Source organism: Cebus imitator, unplaced genomic scaffold, assembly GCF_001604975.1.
Source record: "Cebus imitator isolate Cc_AM_T3 unplaced genomic scaffold, Cebus_imitator-1.0 Scaffold266, whole genome shotgun sequence".
Lineage (NCBI taxonomy): Eukaryota > Metazoa > Chordata > Mammalia > Primates > Cebidae > Cebus > Cebus imitator.
In genome coordinates this window covers 1,423,047-1,440,299 of record NW_016107581.1, presented here as the reverse complement: position 1 = coordinate 1,440,299, position 17,253 = coordinate 1,423,047, and the positions used below count along the sequence as shown (strand labels likewise).

The window sequence follows — 17,253 nt, the reverse complement described above, 5'->3', positions numbered from 1 at the left end:
CTGCAGACTGGATCGTCACCATAGCAACAGTGAAGCATCATGAAGCGCCAGTTCTCCTAGGCAGCCTGCCATTTTCATTCTTTCATCTTTTTTTTTTTTTTTTAACTCAAAGCTTACTTTGCAACAGGCATTGTTCTAGTCACTGGGGATACAAAGGAACACAAAATAGAGCTTACATTTTGGCGGGAGGAGATTGACATAACAACGGTGAACACAGGTTACTGGAAAAAACAGTATGTTAATAAGTAACTGGGTTGCTTTGGGGAAAACGGAAATTCAGGCAGCGTTAGAACATTGGTGCACACACTGATTCATTTATCCTCACAAAGCCTTATGAGACAAGTACTATTATGACCCCTAAACTGTAACATAGGCTGAACATGATGGTCACATGGCAAGGAAGTAGTGGAGCTGGGATTTGAACCCAAGCAGTCTGGCTTCATACTTGATAAGTTTAACCACAAGGCCAAGTTGGTAAATAGCTGTGTGGTGTAATTTCAAGTAGTGGTAAGTGCTGTGAAGGATGAAGCAAAGAAAGGGGCTGGTGTGGCTCTTTAGAGACACAAGTTAAGGATGGCTTTCAGGGGGAGGTGGCATTTGAGCAGGGGCCTGAGGGATTGATGTGACTTGTGATAAAAGAAAAACTTCACATGAATTAAATTTAAAGAAGTTGAATTGCCGGGCACGGTGGCTCACACCTGTAATCCCAGTACTTTGGGAAGCTGAGGAGGGCAGATGGCTTCAAGTCAGGAGTTCAAGAACAGCCTGGTCCACATGATGAAACCCCGTCTCTACTAAAATACAAAAAATTAGCCGGTGTGGTGGCGGGTGCCTGTAATCCCAGCTACTGGTAAGGCTGAGGCATGAGAATGCATGAACACAGGCGGCGGAGGTGGTTGTGGTGAGCCGAGATCATGCCACTGCACGGCAGCCCAGGCAACAGAGCGAGACTCCATCTCAAAATAAATAAACAGAGTTTAATTGAGCCATGAAAGATTCACGAATCAGGCAGCCTTGAGCCAGAGTAGGCTGAAACTCCAGCACAGCCATGTGGTGGAGGATTTGTGGACAGAAAAAGGCAGGTGGCATACAGAAAACGGAAGTGAGGTACAGAAAACCGCTGGATTGATTACAGTTCAGTGTTTGCTTATTTGAACACAATTAGACCAGTTGGCTACATGTGATTGCCGAAAACTCAGCGATTGGCACAAGTGTAGGCTCACCTTTGGTTGACACCTCACTTGTTACAGTTCACGATGTACAGAAAACCCTTCAGGCCGAACTGAAAATACGTAAGGAGGCAGCTTTAGGCTAAACTTGAATTGACACTTGTGAGCTGGACATGTGAGGCATATGGAGAGGGTCCAGCGGCGGGGCTCCCAGTTGCGCTCGAAGTAATAGACAAAGGCGGCCGGGCCGTGGGCGTGCAGCTCGGCCAGCGCCTGGTCGTAGGCGGCGGGCGACGACGCGCCAGCCAGGCGGCACAGGCGCGACCACAGGCCCGGGTCCTCGCGGCCAGCGCCGCCCAGCTCTTGCGCCTTGCTGAAGAGCGTCTCCAGGCCCTGCGCGCGGCAGATCTGCACACGCGCGCAGGGCAGCAGCTGACGCACCGCGGGCAGCTGTGCCGCCACCTCCGGCCCGGCGGTGAGGCAGCGCACGCGGCCTTTGACGTCTGGCGCACTCTGCAGCAGCGACGCCAGCGCGAAACGCAGCAGGCTCGGCGTGCCCGGGCGCGCCACGCAACAGGCAGCCTGGCGCGCACGGCCCGCGCCGTCCACGCACAGCACGGCCAGCAGATCCAGCGCGCCCTGCAGCCCCGGCAGCCGGTCCACCAGCAGCATGCGCGGGAAGCGCCGCAGCAGGGCCCTGGTGCGCGACGTCAGGAAGAACACCGTCTCCACCACCGCCTGGTCCTCCACGAACACCAGCTTCACCTGCGGGCGGGGCCAGGGAGGTAAGGAAAGAGGTCAGAGGATGCTGGGGTCCCCCCGCCCAGCTCCTCGACCTCGGTTTCCTCTTCTACGGAAAGGGGAACTCATTCATTCTTGCCTGCATATGCATTTATTCTTGTGAGCGGCAGGGGGCAGTGCAGGGAAATGGTAAAAAACAGACTCTCGGGGTTACCGCTCACGCCTGTAACCCCAGCATTTTGGGAGACCGAGGCGGGCGGATCACTTGAGGTCAGGAGCTCGAGACAGCCTGGCCAATATGGTGAAACCCCCATCTCTATTAAAAATACAAAAAATTAGGTTGCAGTGAGCCAATTTTCTTTCTTTCTTTGTTTCTTTTTCCTTTTTGAGACAGAGTCTCACTGTGTCAGCCAGGCTGGAGTGCAATGGTGCAATCATAGCTCACTGCAGCCTCGAACTCCTGGGCTTAAGCAATTCTCCTATCTCAGCCTTTGGAGCAGCTGGGTCTACAGGTGTGTGCCACCCTGCAAGGCAAATTTTTATTTTAGTTTTTTTTTTTTTTTTTTAAATAAATACAAGGTCTCTGTATGTTGCTCAGGCTGGTCTCAAACTCCTGGGCTCAAGCAATCCTCCCACCTCAGCCTCCCAAAGTACTGGGACTACAGACATGAGCAGCGCATCCGGCCTCTAATCCCCATTTTAAAAATGCACCTTCCAATTCCACTCTGGGGTTAAAGGAGTTACAGAGCCTGACTTTGGCTCTCCCCACCCATATCATTCAAGCCAGATGGGGAGGCAGGGACAGCTCTGATCCCTCCCCAACCCGGGTGGAGATTTCCAGCCCAGCTGTCACAGCTCTAAGACACAGGGACCAAGAGAGAAGCCAGGAGAGGCAGGAAGAGGTGGCAAAGGAGTGCTAGAGAAGATAAGGAGGCTGAGCGCCAACAGGGAGCAGGGAGGAGGGGCATCTTGAGACTGGTGCCCTGCGAGCTCCACCCCACCCCTCCATGCAGTTCCCCATGGGCCCTGCCTGCATCTTTTTGAGGAAAGGCATCGCTGAGAAACAGCGGGTGAGGTGGGGAGTGAAGGGGAAGGGCTGTGGGCAGGGCAAGGGGACCAGGGGTGTGGGACAAAGAAGGGACATGATGGTGCTACAGAACCAGGGGAACAGGTGGATAGAGCAGGAACTGAGAAGGTACAAGAATTCCAAGGACCCTCATGGGGTCATGTAAGCCAGTGAGATAAATGGGTGGGGGTAAAATCAGAAGTCGGGAGCAAAGAGGAGAGAAAGGGAAGAAAAACAATCAGGGAAGTGGGTTGATGTCATTGTTGAGACATCATTCTTTTCTATGGATGCTCATTGTGATAACGGCAGTGATGACGATGGTGATGATGATGGTGGTGGTGATGATGGTGTTGATGAATGTGATGATGGCTATGATGATGGTGGTGTCGATGGTGATGATGGTGATGATGATGGTGATGGTGATGATGGTGTTGATGAATGTGATGATGATGGTGGTGGTGATGGTGATGATGGTGATGATGATGGTAATGGTGGTGGTGATGGTGATGATGGTGGTGGTGATGTGATGATGGTGATGATGACGGTGGTGGTGGTGATGATGGTGATGATGATGGTGATGGTGGTGGTGGTGATGGTGATGATTATAGTGATGGTGGTGATGATTATGGTGGTGGTAGTGATGGTGGTGATGGTGACGATGATGGTGATGGTGATGATGGTGATGGTGATGGTGGTGGTGATGATGGTGGTAGTGATGGTGATGATGATGGTGATGGTCGTGGTGATGGTGATAATTATAATGGTGATGGTGGTGGCAATGATGGTGACGATGATGGTGATGGTGATGGTGATGATTATAGTCGTGGTGGTGATGATAATGATGATGTTAATAAAAATCGCTGCCACTTATTAAGTCATCGCTGTGTGCCCAGCACTGTGCAAAGGGATTTGCATGTCTGATGTCATTTACACCTCAGAACAACTCAGGAGGTCAGTGACTTTCATTCCCATTTTATAGGTGAGAAAAGTGAAGCTCTAAGTCATGAAGTCCTTTGCCTTAAGCTTACACAGTTAGTGTGTGGCAGAGTTGGCCAAGTACAGGCTCATACCTGAATCTCAGCACCTTGGGAGGCAGAAGCAGGAGGATCACTGAAGTCCAGGAGTTCAAGACCAGCCTGGGAAACACAGAGAGATCCCATCTCTACTTAAAATACAAAACAAACAAAAAAATAGCTGGGCTTGGTGGCATGCCTCTGCAGTCTCTGCTAGTCAGGGGGCTGAGGCAGGGGGATCGCACGAGCCCAGAGAGTGGAGGCTGTAGTGAGCCCTGATCGTGCCACTGCACTCCAACCTGGGCAACAGAGTGAGACTCTATCTCAAAAAAGAAAGAAAGAAAGAAGGAAGGAAGGAAGGAAGGAAGGAAGGAAGGAAGGAAGAAAGAAAGAAAGAAAGAAAGAAAGAAAGAAAGAAAGAGAGAGAGAGAGAGAGAGAGAGAAAGAAAGAAAGAAAGGGAAAGAAAGAAAGAGAGAAAAGTAAATGACAGGGTCAGGTCAGCTTGATTCCTGTGGGCATGCTTTTAAAAATTTTTTTAAATTTTTTTCCCATATATACCAACTTGTCCAGATATGTGGATATGCTTTTAATTGTTAGGCTTTAAGATCACCAAAAAAAGAAAATGAAAAAAAGAGATAAGGGATCACAGGGAGGGGATCAGATGAAAGAGAAGCTGAGGGAAAGGCTCCAGGAATAAAGGGAGATGAGGGGGTGAGAGGCCAGAGGCCAGTAGAATTTCCTTGTTAACATGCCATGTCTATCTAAGCCCAACCCTTCAGGTATGTCCAGGAGTAAGTGGGGCAACTGGAAATTCTCAGAGTGTTTAGGAGTTGGTCGTGCTGGCACTGACCCTCCTGCCTGAATGCCATTGAATGCTGGTTCCGTACACAGGGATTGCAACCTTTGGCAGGAAGATTGGAGGCAGGTGAGAGAAGAGTTAATGGGGGCTAGTGTGAAGAATTCTGACTTCAGAGTCAGGAGCCCTGAATTCTAATCCCAGTGCTGTGCCTGACTTGCCCCATGACCTCCAGGGAGTAATTTAATGTTTCCCTGCCTTGGAAGGGGATCTGCCGCTTGTGAGCTGTGTGACCTTGGGCAGGATCCTTAACCTCTCTGTTCCTCAGCTTTCTCGTGGGTAAGATGGAAACGAGACGCAGATCTGCATCACAGAGCGGTTCTGAGGTTTAAATGAAATGATCGTGGAAACCGCCTGGCACAGAGTCGGCACTCTGAATGAGTTAGCTGTGGTTATGAACTCTGACTTTCTTCATCTGGAGGAGGAGGAGATTGGACTCCGCAGTGTTTAAGATACAATGTGATGGGTATTTGTCCAAGAAAGGGGGAATGAGGGAGCTCAGGATTCATGGATGAGAGTGAGGAATCGAGAGGGGTGGGGAGCCAAGAATTGTGGAGTAGGAGTCAGGAGATGGGAAGAGGAATGGGAAGGATGGAGGGGGAGAGAGATAGTGGGAAGAGAACCACGAGAGTGTGAGGAGGAGCTTGAGAGAGCAAGAGGACCCATATGGGGAATGGGTGACCCTCTCTCTAAATTCCCTCTCACCTGCATTCCTTTCCAGGAAAGACCACTGGGACAAGATGAGATCGAAGGTAACACCGTCTTCCTCAATTGCCCCCACGTTGCCATCCACCCACCTGACCTGCCCTCCGTCCCTTTGTGCATTTCCGAATAAATTCCTTTGCATGGAATTTTTACAATCGCCTCTCCCACGCAGCTGTAATTCTGTGGAACTCTTTCTTGTGGCAGTTTAAGTACCTCCCCAAGTATTTAGAAGGCAGACCCAACCTCAAGTGTCTGTGAGACTCGGGAGTGAAAAAACAATGAGTTTTTCTCTTGGTGGCTTTGAGGCTCCCCATAACTTCACCCAAGAATCTGAAGGACATCAGTGCTGTCATTTAGTGGTCTCAGGAATGATGCCTCTTGCTAACACTTTTTTTTTTTTTTTTGAGACAGAGTTTTGCTCTTATTGCCCAGGCTGGAGTGCAATGGCACGATCTCGGCGCACTGCAACCTCCGCCTCCCGGGTTCAAGCGATTCTCCTGTCTCAGCCTCCCAAGTAGCTGGGATTACAGGCATGCACCACCACACCCAGCTAATTTTGTGTTTTTAGTAGAGACGGGGTTTCTCCTTGTTGGTCAGGCTGGTCTTGAACTCCTGACCCCAGGTGATCCACCCTCCTCGGCCTCCCAAAGTGCTGGGATTACAGGCATGAGCCACTGCACCCGGCCATTTTGTTTGTTTGGTTGGTTGGTTGGTTTTTTGTTTCTTTTGCTCTTGTTGCCCAGGCTGGAGTGCAATGGCGCAATCTCATCTCACTGCAACCTCCACCTCCTTCAAATCATTCTCCTGCCTCAGTTTCCCAAGTAGCTGAGATTACAGGCATGCACCACCACACCTGGCTAATTTTTTGTATTTAGTAGAGATGGAGTTTTGCCATGTTGACCAGGCTGGTCTGAAACTCCTGATCTCAGGCGAGTCACCCACCTCATCCTCCCAAAGTGCTGGGATTACAGGTGTGAGTCATCATGCCTGGCCTTGGTTTTCTTAAATGTATGCTTTAAGGAGTCTCTAGTTGAAGCCTCATTGACAGTTTCAAGGGATGCCATTCTTCCCCACTGACTGTTTCAAGTTCCCCCAAAGTTCTTCTCTCTTAACTTTCAGAGCTGCGGGAAGCATTTCTTGAGTTCGACAAGGACCGAGATGGGTTCATCTCTTGTAAGGACCTGGGGAATCTCATGAGGACGATGGGTTACATGCCCACGGAGATGGAACTGATTGAACTCGGCCAGCAAATCCGCATGAACTGTGAGTCCAGGGAATGGAAGGGATGGCTGGGGTGAGGAGAGGGACCAGGGCAGCATTGGAAAGGATGTAGAGGTTGAGAGTAGAGTTGGGGTTGGAGAGGAGGGTGAGAAGGACTAGAAGTCTGGAAGAAAACAGGTCAGATTCAACTCAGGGAGGCAGCATTTGAAGTGGTTAAAGGCTTTTCAAAATACATCTGTGTTCAAATCTCAGTTCTATTATTTACTAATTACGGTCATTTTGAAAAGTGGAGTTATCCGCTACTCTTGACTTTCCATTTCCTCCTCTGTAGAGAAAGATGCTTTTCTCCTTACCCCATAGGACTGTGGAAAGGAAGGGATAAAGATGCTGAAGCAAGTAAAGGCTTAGCCTCCAGTAAATTCTTATTAAATGTAGTTATTACTATCACCACTAAGATTCATCCATGGAGCACAAGATTGGAGCCTTATTGGATGCTGGAAACAAACTTGGAGGTGGAGTTAATGTTGGTGAATCGTATTGCAAAAAGGATGGATTTTAAGATGGACACCACAGCTGATTTTGAGATTTTAGCTAGAATAAAATTGCTATTGAGGCCAGCACGGTGACTCACACCTGTAATCCCAGCACTTTGAGATGCCAAAGTGGGTGGATCACCTAAGGTTAGGGGTTCATGACCAGCCTGGCTAACATGGTGAAACTGCATCTCTACTAAAAATACAAAAAATTAGCCAGACATGGTGGTGTGCCCCTGTAATCCCAGCTACTCAGGAGGCTGAGATATGAGAATTGCTTGAACCTGGGAGGCGGAGGTTGCAGTGAGCCAAGATCACATCATTGCACCCCAGCCTTGGCAACAGAGTGGGACTCTGTCTCAAAAAACAAAAAAAACGCTGTTGGGTTTGCTTCTGGGCATGTAACTGAGTAAAAAAGGTTGAATTCAAGGTAATGATGGTATTCCTTATCTGAAAAAAACTTGGATGCACATTTAATTCATACTCCTCTTTCTATAGGTCTACAGAAGAGGAGAAACATCTCTCTCTCTCCTTTTTTTTTTTTTTTTTTTGGACAGAGTTTCACTTTTATTGCCCAGGCTGGAGTGCAATGACGCAATCTCAGCTCAGTGCAACTTCCACCTCCCAGGTTCAAGCGATTCTCCTGCCTCTGCCTCCTAAGTAGCTGGGATTACAGGCATGTGCTACCATGCCCGGCTAATTTTGTATTTTTAGTAGAAATGGGGTTTCTCCATGTTGGTCAGGCTGGTCTAGAACTCCCGAACTCAGGTGATCCAGCCACCTCGGCCTCCCAAAATGCTAGGATTACAAGCGTGAGCCACCACGCCTGGCCGAGAAACATCTTAACCAACTGTCTGAAAGTCACAGAGACAGTTAGTTCCACAGTACCACACCCTGCCCACTCCTGTTCAGTCTAGAGGGACATAAGAGCTTGGAGTTGGCTGCTGGAGGGAGGAAGTCAAAGACATCTCTTCTAGGGCAGGGAGATGGGAGCTGATCTATTTCTCGAACTGACTCAAAGCGCAAAGTGAGGTAATGGAAGGCTGGGGCTTGTGGGGTCTTGCTAACCGTATGCCATCTTCCTCAGTGGGTGGCCGTGTAGACTTTGATGACTTTGTGGAGCTGATGACCCCCAAATTGCTTGCAGAAACAGCTGGGATGATTGGTGTCCAGGAGATGCGGGATGCCTTCAAGGAGGTGAGTAAACAGTGTCCTCGTGCTGGTGATGGTAGAGGCAGACCCCAGAGACCTGTCCCTAGCCAGTACCATGGACAGCACCCACCAACCAGGCCCCCACCCTTTTTTTTCTAGCCATGGTGGAATCAATAAATAGGGAAGAAAAATAACATATTCCAAACACCTGAAAGGGATCAATGCCTCTGCATACTTTATCTGATTTAATCCTCAAAAAAATTAGGATTAGGCAGTCACTTACCTCAATTATACAGATGAGGAAAGTGAGGCTTATGAAGATTGTAAATCTTATCCAAGATCCTGCCTTCTCTAAAATAAATATTAGGATCTCTATTGTATTCCCTTTCTCTCTCTCTTTCTCTTTCTTTCCTTCTTTCTTTCTTTCTTTCTTTTTCTTTCTTTCTTTCTTTCTTTTTTTCTTCCTTCCTTCCTTTCTTTTCCTTTTTTTTGACAAAATTTCACTCTTGTCACCCAAGCTGGAGTGCAATGGCACAATCTCAGCTCACTGCAACTTCTGCCTCCCAGGTTCAAGTGAGTCTCCTGCCTCAGCCTCCCAAGTAGCTGGAATTACTGGCGCCTGCCACCACACCCAGAAAATTTTTGTATTTTTAGTAGAGACAAGAGTTTCACCATGTTGACCAGGCTGGTCTCAATCTCCTGACCTCAGGTGATCCACTGGCCTCTGCCTCCCAAGTGCTGGAATTACAGGCATGAGCCACCACGCCTGGCCAGGACCTCCATTCTTAGTGCCTGTAACAGGAAGAAAGAATCCAAGAATTTGAGATCCCAGAAGGGAATGCAAAGTGATAATCTGGTATAAGCCACTTGCTGCAGAGATGCTAAAACGTATCAGACCCAGAGGGTGACAGACTTGCTCATATCCCTTGATAAAATACCTTCCCATTCGGAGAACTTTGAGCAACACGACATGAAAACAAAGACTAGTATGGTGTTTGGGAGCAAAGGCTTTGGAACCAGGCAAGCATGGGTTCAAACCCCAGGAAGTCTCCACCTATTCACTATGTAAGTGCCTATCCCAGCTTCTGCACTTGTACCCCAGAACTTAAAGTATTAAAAAAAATCGAACTCACGGAAATAAAAAGAAAGGTGATTAGCAGAGAGGCTGGGGAGTCAGGGAAAAGGAATGGACAGTAGGTTGTCAAAGGGTGCAAACTTTTGGTTAGACAGGAGGAATAACTTTTGAGATCTATTGCACAGCAGGATAACTATAGTCAAGAATAATGTATGTTTCAAAATCACTTAGAAAGTAAGTTTCAAATGTATGGCTGGGCACGTTGGCTCATGCTGTTAAGCCTAGCACTTTGAAAGGACAAAGCAGAAGGGTTACGTGAGGCCAAGAGTTCAAGACCAACCTGGCCAACATAGTGAGATCCCTTCTCATAAAAAAAAAAAGTTTTGGCCAGGCACGATGCCTCACGCCTGTAGTCCCAACACTTTGGGAGGCCAAGGTGGATGGATCACCTGAGATCAGGAGTTCGAGACCAGCCTGGCCAACATGGTGAATCCCCATCTCTACTAAAAATACAAAAATTAACTAGGCATGGTGGCAGGCACCTGTAATCCAGCTACTGGGGAGGCTGAGGAACGAGACTCGCTTGGACCCAAGAGGTGAAGGTTACAGGGCACTGAGATTGCACCACTGACTCCAGCCTCAGTGGCAGAGTGAGACTGTCTCAAAAAAAAAAGAACAAAACTGTCTTTAGGAGCTGACATTCTATCGACTCACATTCCCAAAGCTCTTAGCTTAGTACTTGACCCACAGTAAGCGATGGGTAAACTCCATCTCCCTGTTGCTGTCATCACTGTCATTGCTGATATAATCTACTTCTGCTTCCATTCAGTTTGACACGAACGGAGATGGGGAGATCACCCTGGCAGAGCTGCAGCAGGCCATGCAAAGACTCCTGGGGGAGCGGCTCACCCCCCGGGAGATCTCTGAGGTTGTCCGGGAGGCTGATGTTAATGGAGACGGCACCGTTGACTTTGAAGGTAACATTGCTGGGAGTGGTAGGGGCGGCCACTGCGGGAATCCACTTCCACCTCGCTGTGAGATTTTCCAAGCTGGCCGCTCCTTCTCACTCCTCTCCAAGTTTGAGATTGGAAGTGGGTGGCAGGTTTTGGAAGCATCTGTTCCATCCCTTTCTTCCCAGGTCATTCATTTCAGAGAGCTGGATGTCCCTCCCTTGTGGCGGCTCTAAGGAACACCTCAGCCAAGGCCCTTTCCTTCCCATGCTCAGGACCCCCTTCCACCTTGCCCATTCCTTCTTAGCTTGAAGGGCACCTTTTACCATAGGAAGAAGTTGTCCCATCAGAAAGAGACTGAACTGGGCACGGTGGCTTACGCCTGTAATCCCAGCACTTTGGGAGGCCAAGGTGGGAGGTTCAAGACCAGCCCAGCCAATATGGTGAAACCCCATCTCTACTAAAAATATAAAAATTAGCTGGGTGTGGTGGTGTGCTCATGTAATCCCAGCTACTCAGGAGGCTGAGGCAGGAGAATTGCTTGAACCTGGGAAGCGGAGGTTGCAGTGAGCCGAGATTGCGCCACTGTATTCTGTGTGTGAGTGCCTTTATTCATCCGGCATGCAGCTGGCAAGTTAGCACAGGAGATCTTGCTGTGTTGAGCTGTATTCACTTCCGAGGCCTCCATCCTAGATAGAGAGCAAGGAGGGGCCTTCTCTAAACCACATGTGCTCTATGTCCCAGTATGGAAACATAGTGGATGTTGGTGGGACGCCTGCTGGATCTAGCCAGGATTAGGTGTGCCGTGGACATCAATGGACATCTGGAGAAGGTGGGGTGGGAGTGGGAGGCAATCCTCACACCAACCAAGGGCAAGGAAAGGTCAGGCTGACCATAAGACCCGGTGGACAGCAAGGTCATCTAGAGCCATAGCAAAGTCAGGTGCAACCTGCGTTCCTTCCAGGGTTCACCATTCGCTGTCCACATGACCTCAGGCATGTTGGTTACCCTCGCTGGCCACAATTTTCTTATCTGTAAAATGACACTTACCCCTCCAGGATGGTTGAGAAGAAAAAATCAGAAGCTGACAATCACAGGTTTATGGGTTTTGGCTTTGGTTTTGAGATGGAGTCTCACTCTGTCGCCCAGGCTGGAGTGCCGTGGTACGACCTTGGCTCACTTAACCTCCACCTCCTGGGTTCAAGTGATTCTCCTGCCTCAGCCTCCTGAGTACCTGGGATTACAGGTGCGCCACCATGCCTAGCTAATTTTTGTATTTTTAGTAGAGATGCGGTTTCACCTTGTTAGCCAGGCTGGTCTTGAACTCCTGACCTCAAGTGATCCACCCGCCCCAACGTCCCAAAGTGCTGGGATTACAGGGATGAGCTACCACGTCTGGCCAACAATAGCTGTTTATGGGATATTTAATCTCTTTTATGAGCATTATGCCATTAACAGTCTTAAAAACCATATAAGGAAATAGCAATACTAGGATCCCCATTTTTTTAATTTAATGTTTTATGTACATACAAAGATCATTTTCATAACAGAAATGAAGAAACTGTAACATATTGAAATTAGTCATTCAGAAGTATGAGCATAATCACAACAGTACTTTACATGAGGTGACTGAGATGGTAGGCATGGTTCTGAGCAACTTTTATTTACCTATTTTAATTTTTGTTTTTTTTACTCTTTTGTGGAGGTGGGGTCTCACTATGTTGCCCAGGCTGGTCTTGAACTCCACCCACCTCGGCCTCCCAAAGTGCTGGGATTACAGGCAGGAGCCACCAAGCCCGGCCTCTATGCCAATTTTATCTCAACTTCAGGAGGTGGATCTATTATAAATGTCCCTACTTGACAGATTGGAAACTGAGGCACAGTGTTAAGTAACTTGTCAAAGATCTGATTCCCATTTCATAGATGGAGAAATGAAAGCATAGAGGGATTAAGGAATTTTCCAGAGATCACCAGCAGTGCCTGCCACCTAGGAAGGGCTCAAAATGTAATGTTGAGGGCTTTCACAAAGAGATGCCTTACTGGGGATTTTTTTTCTTTGCAGAGTTTGTGAAGATGATGTCTCGCTGAGGAAGTGCTGGAAGCCCCAGACCCTCACCACCTGCTCAACATGGAGCAAGAGATTGTGGAGAACCAAAGCCCCAAAGCCCCCTAAAGCAGAGAGGGAGGGCGGCGGGGAGGGAGGGGATTGGCGTGCAGCGGTATGCAGGAGGTGAGGCCGAGAGCGGCAGCTTTGCCAGGATGGGGGCATCTGCAGAGCTAGATTAAGAAGGAAGAGTCTCCGGAAGGAAGTGGGAAGCACGGGAGGGTCCAGCGGCCACTCCAGACATTCCAGTGATCCCTGAGTCGTTTCACTTCATGTCCCTCCAAGTCCCTGTGACCTGCCAGAGTCTCTTCCCCAGCTTCCCCTTGGCCTAAACTAGTCTTTTCTCCTGTTGGATAGCAAAAGGTTCAGCACATAGTCTCTGCTCTTCCCCTGCCTGCTTCAACTGTTGCAAAGCTCCTGTTTCTCTCTCCTGGTAAGAGAGAGACAAATTATACATTATTCAGGTGATGGTTACACTAACAGTCCAGACTTCACCGTGTAACAAAACTGCACTTGTACTCCCTAAATCTATAAAAATAAAAAGAAGGAGATGAGATGAGCAGAGTGCAGAAATTTTTCCCCATTCTGTTGGTTGCCAGTTCACTCTAACGATTGTATCTTTTGCGCGCAGAAACTCTTAAGTTTGATTAGATCCCATTTGTCTAGTTTGGCTTTTGTTGCCATTGCTTTTGGTGTTTTAGTCATGAAGACCTTGCCTATGCCACATGCCCATGGATGATAGACTGGACCCAGAAAATGTGGCACATATACACCCTGGAATACTATGCAGCCATAAAAAACGATGAGTTTGTGTCCTTTGTTGGGACATGGATGAATCTGGAAAACATCATTCTCAGCAAACTGCCACAAGAACAGAAAACCAAACACTGCATGTTCTCACTCATAGGCGGGTGTTGAACAATTAGAACTCGTGGACACAGGGAGGGGAGCATCACACACTGGGGTCTGTTGGGGGGTGGGGGGCTAGAGGAAGGGCGGGGGGTGGGGAGGTTGGGGAGGGATAACATTGGGAGAAATGCCTCATGTAGGTGATGGGGGGAACGGAGACTGCAAACCACCATGGCATGTGGGTACCTATGCAACCACCCTGTGGATGGGCACATGTACCCCAGAGCTCAAAGTACAATTTAAGAAAAAGAAGTTATGGGAGGCATTGTGAAACTAAAGCTATGAGACAAAGAGAGAAGACAATAAAATAATATTTGTTTTTGATACAAAAAAAAAAAAGAAGGAGGTGAATCAATCACAGAGCTGAAATAGAGTTGTTGAGGCTGGACTTGGAAATGGCTGGTGCAAGTGGCATTTAAAGTCACCGCCTCCTCGGGTGGATCACGAGGTCAAGAGATCGAGACCATCCTGGTCAACATGGTGAAACCCCGTCTCTACTAAAAATACAAAAAATTAGCTGGGCATGGTGGCGCGTGCCTGTAATCCCAGCTACTCAGGAGGCTGAGGCAGGAGAATTGCCTGAACCCAGGAGGCGGAGGTTGCGGTGAGCCAAGATCGCGCCATTGCACTCCAGCCTGGGTAACATGAGTGAAACTCCGTCTCAAAAAAAAAAAAAAGTCACCGCCTCCCTTTTCCTGATTTCCTGGAAGCGCTGTCTGATCTCTCTCTCTCTCTCTTTCTCAGTCTCTCACCTCCCACATCCCTTTCCTTGTGTAAGATACTCAGGAGACTGAATTAAACCACAAATCTGGATTATCAAGGTTTAGAGCAAGCTGATCCCTGGGGAATTAATCCCCCCAAAAAATGTCATCATGCAAAGAGAGAGATGACAGGATTCCCCAAATCCCCAGTTCAGCCAGGTTGTTGTGAGGCCTTTCCTAGAAGCTCCCAGCCTCTGCGCTGGTCTGTACTGGGCCACCGAGAGACTGTGTCTCTCTAAGATGAGAAGTCTGTTCCATCCCTTGAGTCCTGCCATCAGTCTGTGCTATGAAACAGAAAAGATAGATTCCTCCTGACCTTCACAAGACACTCCAGAAATGCAAAGGTTAAAATAAAAAGTCAAAATAAAGAATTAACTTCATGCCTTCCTCCAAGTTTTTCTTGCTTTGAAGTCTATGGATTAGATGTATAAGATGAGTCATCTGGTTCAACTGGTTCAATAGCTTTGTTTTGTTTTATTTATGTATTTATGTATGTATATATGTATTTTTGAGACAGTTTCATTCTGTTGGCCAGAATGGAGTGCAGTGGTGCCATCTCAGCTCACGCAACCTACACTTCCTAGGTTCAAGCGATTCTCATCCCTCAGCCTCCCAAGTAGCTGGGATTACAGGCATGTGCTACCACACCTGGCTAATTTTTTTTTTTTTTTTTTTTAAGTAGAGACAGGATTTCACCATGTTGGCCAGGCTGTCTTGAACTGACCTCATGATGTAATCTGCTGCCTCAGCCTCCCAAAGTGCTGGGATTACAGGCATGTGCTACCACACCTGGCTAATTTTTTTTTTTTTTTTTTTTAAGTAGAGACAGGATTTCACCATGTTGGCCAGGCTGTCTTGAACTGACCTCATGTGATCCACCTGCCTCAGCCTCCCAAAGTGCTGGGATTACAGATGTGAGCCACCGCGTCCAGCATATTTATGTATTTACTGTTGAGACAGGGTCTCCCTCTGTTACCCTGGCTGGAGTGCAGTGTGCGATCTCGGCTCACTGCAGCCTCCGCCTCCTGGGCTCACACCATCCACTGCCTCAGCCTCCTGAGTACCTGGGACCATAGGTGCATGCCACCATGCCCAGCTAATTTTTGGTTTTTGTTTTGTTGTTTTTTTGGCAAATACAGGTTTTCCCTATGTTGCTCAGGCTGGTTGCAAACTCCTGGGCTCAAGCTATCCACCAGCTTCAGCCCCGCAAAGTGCTGAGATTACTGGTGTAAGCCACCACACCCAGCCAATTGCTTTGCTTTATAAAATAGGAATTAAGAAAAAGTGGACTCCTTTGGCAAGCTGAGAAGGGAGGGTCACTTGAGGCCAGGAGTTCACAAACAGCCTGGCAACATAGTGAGACCCTGTCACTAGAAAAAAGAAAAATTACTTTACCCAGGCATATTATTTATTATTAATGTAACAAGTACATTAATGTAATAAGTACCTACAAACACCCAAATCTGTGATCTCCCCCAAAAGAGGCAGCAGGCTGTAATGGCTCCTGGAGGTCCCTGTCCTGAGAGTCTGACCTCTACACGCCATGAGACTCAGCAGCCTGGCCACCAGCCTTTCTTTCCCTACTCATTGCTCTCATCTTAGGAAGCAGAGAAAGCAGATCCCAGCATTAAATCAGAATTCCTTTATTGCTGGTTAACACCGCATTCTCTCTACATTCTTCTCAAAGGACCAGGTGATTGAACAAGGTGGTGCAGAGGGTTTTTCTAAAGGCGATTATTTAAGCCTGAAAGATGCAATGAAAAAGACAAAGCCGTGTTCAGCCTCAATGCGGCGGTCTTCCTCTGAAGATGTTTCTCCTCCCCTTGAAAACAGAAGCGAAAATCTGAGATGAATGAATAAGTAGGCATTGGCTCAAAGAGGAAGGTGAATGAAAAAGGACTTAGCATTGGTTTTCTAGACTTAGTTGGAAGCTGATGGAAGCAGCGGAGCTGAGGGGAATCAGACGTTCCCTCAACCCCTGCCTGGCTCATAGGAGCAAGATCAATGAAGAATGAGCCCCTCAGCCTCACATCTAGGGAAGGGAGAAAGGGACCTGCAAAGAGACAGTCGTGCTGTGATGGATAGAGATCAGAGGCTGGACATGGCGTGTTCTTAGTCCTAGCCACAGACCAAAGACCACTGTCGGTGTTTTTAAATATCTACCCTGTTAGGATGGTGCCCAGAGGCCAGGCGCAGTGGCTCATGCTGTAATCCCAGCACTTTGGGAGGCCGAGGCTGGCAGATCATGAGGTCAGGAGATCGAGACCATCCTGGCCAACACGGCGAAACCCTGTCTCTACTAAACACACACTCACACACACAATTAGCTGGACATGGTAGTGTGTGCCTATAGTCCCAGCTACTTGGGAGGCTGAGGCAGGAGAATTGCTTGAACCCGGGAGGCAGAGGTTGTGGTGAGCTGAGATCATGCCACTGCACTCCAGCCTAGGTGACAGAAAGAGACTCCATCTCAAAACAAAACAAAACAAAACAAAAAAACAAAGATGGTGCCCAGAGCCCCAAACTCCCTCCTTTCCCCCTCCTCTCTTCTGGGAAGATGATTTTCATTGCTGAGCCAACATTCAGGAAGGGTTCAAACTAATTTCATGTCATCCATAAGCCACGTGAATCGTAAAGATAGAAATCACTAGACCCACCGGTGTTTTCCACCCCAAAGGGAGGAGGGGTGGGGTTTTGCCCACACATCTGATGAAAGGGCTTCCCTTTATTTTAGATTCCAGAAGTCACAGAGTACTGAGGTCAGTTGATCCATGCCGAGAGGCCTAAAGAGCATTTCTATAGGCTGAAGAACACTGATGCTGGCCTCGGTGGAGACCCAGAAGGAAAAGACTAGAAGAAAAGGAGGGATAGGCCTGGTGTGGTGACTCACGCCTGTAATCCCAGCGCTCTGGGAGGCCGAGGTGGGCGGATCACCTGAGGTCAGGAGTTCAAGATCAGCCTGGCCAACATGGTGAAACCCTGTCTCTACTAAAAATG

The 17,253-nt window shown here is 48.3% G+C and overlaps 1 protein-coding gene across 2 annotated transcripts; it reads left to right on the top strand.

The window, feature by feature from the left end:
* The first annotated feature begins 2,685 nt into the window (after positions 1 to 2,685).
* On the top strand, positions 2,686 to 13,125 carry CABP5 (calcium binding protein 5). 2 transcript variants are annotated; one of them, XM_017500601.2, is made up of 6 exons: positions 2,686 to 2,980; positions 5,568 to 5,598; positions 6,671 to 6,814; positions 8,393 to 8,502; positions 10,362 to 10,509; positions 12,545 to 13,125. In XM_017500601.2, the coding sequence occupies exons 1-6, from the start codon at positions 2,918 to 2,920 to the stop codon at positions 12,568 to 12,570; spliced, it is 522 nt and encodes a 173-aa protein (XP_017356090.2). In that variant the 5' UTR covers positions 2,686 to 2,917; the 3' UTR covers positions 12,571 to 13,125. The 2 variants fall into 2 exon arrangements, with proteins under 2 accessions (XP_017356090.2, XP_037584380.1); XM_037728452.1 differs by lacking the exon at positions 2,686 to 2,980 and adding an exon at positions 4,838 to 4,915 and having other exon boundaries at positions 12,545 to 13,078.
* Positions 13,126 to 17,253: the final 4,128 nt, after the last annotated feature.